Raw genomic sequence first — 5,970 nt, forward strand, 5'->3', positions numbered from 1 at the left:
AATCATGTCATATCAGAATTGGTCCCTATATTTGCCAGATTTGGAATTCCAAGTGTTTTGAAATCGGACGGTGGCAGACAACTTACATCAGAGCAGTTTAAACAGTTTGCTAAGGATTTTGATATGGAATTGGTAAATTCGTCTCCAGTATATGCACAATCTAATGGAATGGTTGAGAGAGCCATACAAACAGTAAAAAAAATGTTAAATAAAGCTTTAGAAGATGGTCTTGATTGGAATAAATGTTTGATGGAATACAGAAACACTCCAATTAGTGAACTTATTCCAGCTCCAGCTGAGATATTATTTAAGAGAAAAGTTAAATCATTAATTCCCAGTATGAGCAATTCTAAAGTCAAAGATACTAGTCAAATAAAAGAAGAATTAATTAAGAGATCAGAGAAACAAAAAATAGTGTATGACAGAACAGCAAGAAAAGGTGAACATTTTGAGGTAGGCGATACGGTATGGATACAAATTAGAAATGAAAACAAATTCTGGAGTAAAGGGTTAATCATAGAGAAAGGAACAAATGATAGGAATTTTAAGGTAAAAGTTATTAATGGGGGAACACTATTAAGAAACAGGAGGTTTTTAAAACACAGGATAATAGTAAATGATGTAGAAAAAAATATTGAAAGTGAAAATGATTCGAAAAAAACAAATGTGTCAATTAAAAAGTCAGAAAGAATAAAAAAGACACCTCGTTATCTTAAGGATTATAAGTGACAGGATGGATGCTTATATTAGTATTAAGTACAAAATATTAATAAAACAAATATGTTATATTAAATTATAATATTATGTTGTTATTATAATATAATGTTGTTATGTTGTATTAATGTTAAGTAAAATAAATATTGTGTTAATAAAAAAAAAAAAAAAAAAATTATGTAACTGTAATAATTATAAAATATCTAAGTGTATTAGTATTTATGTTGTACTTTTAAATATTGTTTTGCATAAATAGTTTTTGTTTTTTTTTAATATTTTGTTAAAGGAAGGGAGATGTGGTAACACTGAACTCACTGAACTAGTCTTATCATATCATTTTGTTGTTTAAAAGTTAGTGATATTATACCATTCCTCTGTAGTCTGTACATAGTGTTCATATGTCATGTTTTGATTTAATTAAATAAATAATTATGTTGTTAATTAGTTTTTTAGTATTGTTATTTAATATTTAAAAAACACCACATGGCGCAGTCGGTATGTATTATCATTAATAATTAAATAGTGCAGATCAATGAGATAATGATGGATAACTTAAAGCCACCAAAGGAACTGAATATCCATGAAGCACATGTAGAATGGCCGAAATGGAAAAAGAATTTTAATATATACAAAGTGGCTGCTGGTATAACAAAAAAGAAAAAGGACGAACAACTAGCCATCTTCTTACATATAATAGGGGAGGACGCTAGAGAGGTGTTTGATACATTCGAGACAGAAGGAGAGGTAACAGAACTTGACAAAGCAATTGAACTCTTTGATTTGTTTTATAAGCAAAAAATTAATGAATGTGTCGAAGCATACAAATTTAACATTCGTGAACAGAAAGTAGGTGAAACTTTCGGAGAATATCTTTCTGCGCTAAGAAAATTAAGCGAGAACTGTAATTTTGGAACAATGAAGGACCGTCTTATTAGAGATCGAGTAGTGGCTGGCATTGTTGATAAAAAATTACAAGAAAAATTTCTGTCAGAGACTGATTTGACATTAGAAAGAGTAATTGATTTAACTAAAAAATATCAAGCAGCTCAAGATCAAAAACAACTTATGAATAGCACGGTTGTAGAAGAAAAATTAATAATGAAATTAAGCAAGCAACAAAATAAACAATTTAAACAAGGTCAATCAAATGTAAAAAAGGTGACAGTTAAACAAATAGAAAACTGTTCAAGATGTGGTAAAACACATGATGTCAATAAATGTCCAGCTTATCAACAGGAATGTATGAAATGTCATAAACCTAACCATTTTGCTATAAAATGTAAGTCTACTGTTGGTACAAATAACAGTAATAAAAATGATTGGAAGAAATCGAAAAAAACGAGCACTATTAAAGAAATATCAGTTAAAAACAATATCGTTTCTGCAGCTGATAGCTCTGGAGACCTATGTCTAGGAGCAGTATTTTGCAATGTCAGCAAATGTGAAAAGCGCAAGTCATCCAATGCAGCGGTTCAGTGGTATGAAGAGCTACAGGTTCAAGGGAAAATGATCCAGTTCAAACTAGATACGGGAGCAGAAGCCAATGTAATTCCATTATCAGTGTTGAACGCGGTGGGATTAACGCCTATCACAGTGAACAGATGCAAAGAAAAACTTGTAAATTATTCAGGTACGGATATTAATGCTTTAGGTAAAATTAATTTATTATGTAAAATTAAGTCAAATGATGAACAATATTTAGAGTTTTTTGTTGTAAATAATGAAAATTGTGTACCAATATTAGGATTAAATTCATGTGTGGAACTTAAGCTAATTAATAGAGTAGACATCTGTCAATTAAATCCTGATAAATTTAATTTAGAATGTGAGATTTATAAAAAGTTTAAAGATATTTTTCATGGGGTAGGTAATTTCAAACAAAACTATAATTTAGAACTAAAAAGTGATGCTAAACCAGTAACACATGCACCAAGAAAATTTGCTATTTCTTTATTAGATCAATTAAAAAATGAATTAAATAAATTAGAAAAGATGGGCATAATTAAAAAAGTTAATGTTCCTACAGAGTGGGTTAATTCTATGGTAGTAATTAAAAAACCTAATAATGAGTTGAGAATTTGCTTAGATCCACAGGATTTAAACAAAAATTTAAAAAGAGAACATTTTCCTATGGCCACAGTAGAAGAGATTATGGGTAAAATGTCAGAAGCATGTATTTTTAGTAGACTAGATGCGAAAAAAGGGTTTTATCAAATTTCATTAAGTGAGGAAAGCTCTAAACTAACAACTTTTAATACTCCGTTTGGAAGATATTGTTTTCGCAAACTTCCTTTTGGGCTGAATGTAGCACCAGAGATATTTTACAAACATTTCTCTCAGTTGTTAGAAGGTCTTGAAGGAGTGCAGGTGTACATGGATGATATATTAGTTTTTGGGAAAAACGAAGAAGAACACAAGTCTAGATTAATGAATGTTCTACATAGATTGGAAAAAAATAATGTTAAATTAAATAAAGATAAGTGTGAATGGGCGGTTAGTAAATTAATTTTTATTGGTCATGAGTTCTCAAACACTGGAGTCAGGCCAGACCCTGATAAGGTAAAAGCAATTAAAGAAATGGCACAACCAAAATGTAAGAAAGATATTGAAAGATTCTTAGGAATGTATAATTATATATCAAAATTTATACCCCATGCATCAGACAAAACAAAACCACTGAGAGATTTTTTAAAACAAAATTCTAGTTTTCAGTGGAGCATAAATGAGGAAAATATGTGGAATAGAGTAAAAGAAGATTTATGTAAGGTTCCGGTTTTGCAATATTACAATCCAAATAAAGAAATAATATTATCTGTTGATGCTTCACAGTATGGAGTAGGCGCGGTTCTGCTTCAAGATAACTTGCCGGTTGCTTATGCATCTAAGGCATTAACAGAGGTACAGTCAAGGTGGGCACAAATTGAAAAAGAGACGTATGCAATAGTTTGGGGTTGTGAGCGGTTTCATCAGTTTATTTATGGTAGGAAAATAATTATAGAAAGTGATCATAAACCGTTAGAGTATATATTCAAGAAGCCATTGATAGATACACCTTTACGATTACAGAGAATGAGAATTAGGCTTCAAATGTATGAATTTAGTATAAAATTTAAAAAAGGTTCTCTTATGTATATAGCAGACACACTTTCAAGAGCATTTATTGAGGATGTGGATGAAAAAAATGATGTTTTAAAAGTAGCAGAAATTGAAATGCAAAGCACTTTAGAACATTTTCCTATGTCAACCGCAAAACTGGATGAATATGTAAAAGAGACAGAGAAGGATAAAGACTTGGGAGTCATAAAAAAATGGGTGGTATCAGGTTGGCCATGTTATAGTAAAATACCAGACAATTTAAAAGCTTATTGGAATGTGCGTAACTCATTGATAATTAGCAACGGGCTATTGTTAAAAGACAATAAAATAGTGGTACCATTATTTTTGCAAAAAGAGGTTTTAAATAAAATACATTACAATCACCTAGGTATACAAAAATGTAGATTGAGAGCTAAGGGAGCAGTATATTGGCCGAACATAAATAAAGATATTGAGTTAATAAAAAAAAAAAAAAAAAAAAAATTATGTAACTGTAATAATTATAAAATATCTAAGTGTATTAGTATTTATGTTGTACTTTTAAATATTGTTTTGCATAAATAGTTTTTGTTTTTTTTTAATATTTTGTTAAAGGAAGGGAGATGTGGTAACACTGAACTCACTGAACTAGTCTTATCATATCATTTTGTTGTTTAAAAGTTAGTGATATTATACCATTCCTCTGTAGTCTGTACATAGTGTTCATATGTCATGTTTTGATTTAATTAAATAAATAATTATGTTGTTAATTAGTTTTTTAGTATTGTTATTTAATATTTAAAAAACACCACAGGTGGAACAATAGATTTTCCCATTTAGTTGGTATTAAACATCCCACAGTTTGGCATTTAATAAGGAAAATGAAATATGAGGTGGCGGCGGATTATGCAAAATTAGCATTGGATGACGTTGGAGAAGGCAATAAAAAAACGACCAAACTTGGACAAATGAGGACGACAGAAATTAGATTACAAGAACTTTGTGCCAGGTTTGTAAGTGAAAAAATAAATATTCCAGATTTTTTGAATTCAATAAGCCATAATATAAGAAAACAATCTAGTAATTAACTGTGAGCAGTGAGTACCTATGCTATATTTTTAACTAATTAACTATTTATAACTACTATTATTATTAGTTATTACCATTTTATATTATTGACAATTATTATGATCGATACATTCGAAATATTTTTATATGCTATGTTTTTTTATTTATTGTTTGATAATTATTTTATTATGATTATATAATTATTATTATTAATATTACCACCTGTATTTTATCACTCGAAATATTTTTATACTTTATTATTACTACTACTATTATTATTAGTAATTACCATTTTATATTATTGACAATTATTATGATCGATACATTCGAAATATTTTTATATTCTATGTTTTTTTATTTATTTTTGATAATTATTTTATTATGATCACCACTTTTATTTCGTATAATATTTTTGTATTCCTATTTTTATAAGTTATGTTTTTACTGTGAGTGGGTGATTATAATACATTCAATAAATTATTGTTTGATAATTATTTTATTATGATTATATAATTATTATTATTAATATTACCTCCTGTATTTTATGACTCGAAATATTTTTATACTTTATTATTACTACTATTATTATTAGTAATTACCATTTTATATTATTGACAATTATTATGATCGATACATTCGAAATAATAATATAGTATAGTAATAAATATAGTAATATAAAATGTTATTGTTAATTTTTATATTTTTTTATAATTTTTTATAGTTATTTATTTATATTATTATTGTTAAGTTGTTAAGTTGAATTAGACATAATATATTATCGTAATTTAAAACAAAATATTATTCATAAAATATATAATTTTTTTAACAATAATTATTAAATATAATATACGTATTTGTAATTAAATATTAATTATAGATACTAATTAACGTTTAAAAAATATTTGTTTAACCGTTTGCATGTGGTTGTGAGTAATATTGTAGTCTGGGGATTTTTTTTCCTAGGGTCGGGGATTTTTTTTCCGGGGTTGTTCGTCTGGGGATTTTTTTTCCGGGGATTTTTTTTCCGGGGGATTTTTATTCCGGGATTCGTATTTATAGGTACTTATTCGTATTTTTAAATTATTACAAAGTGGCGCCCAACACAAGTTCAGT

At 27.9% G+C, this 5,970-nt stretch overlaps 1 protein-coding gene across 1 annotated transcript; it reads left to right on the forward strand.

Annotated features, from left to right (window-relative positions):
* Positions 1-1,257: 1,257 nt before the first annotated feature.
* LOC103308315 lies at positions 1,258-4,798 on the forward strand (the record flags this gene model as incomplete). Its single annotated transcript, XM_029492534.1, has 4 exons — positions 1,258-1,791; positions 1,873-2,539; positions 2,801-4,265; positions 4,604-4,798. Coding segments are annotated over exons 1-4 (2,861 nt in total), but the record flags the coding sequence as incomplete, so codon positions are not given.
* Between the last annotated feature and the right edge of the window lie 1,172 nt (positions 4,799-5,970).

This window comes from Acyrthosiphon pisum, unplaced genomic scaffold, assembly GCF_005508785.2.
Source record: "Acyrthosiphon pisum isolate AL4f unplaced genomic scaffold, pea_aphid_22Mar2018_4r6ur Scaffold_21650;HRSCAF=24484, whole genome shotgun sequence".
Taxonomy (NCBI): Eukaryota; Metazoa; Arthropoda; class Insecta; order Hemiptera; family Aphididae; genus Acyrthosiphon; species Acyrthosiphon pisum.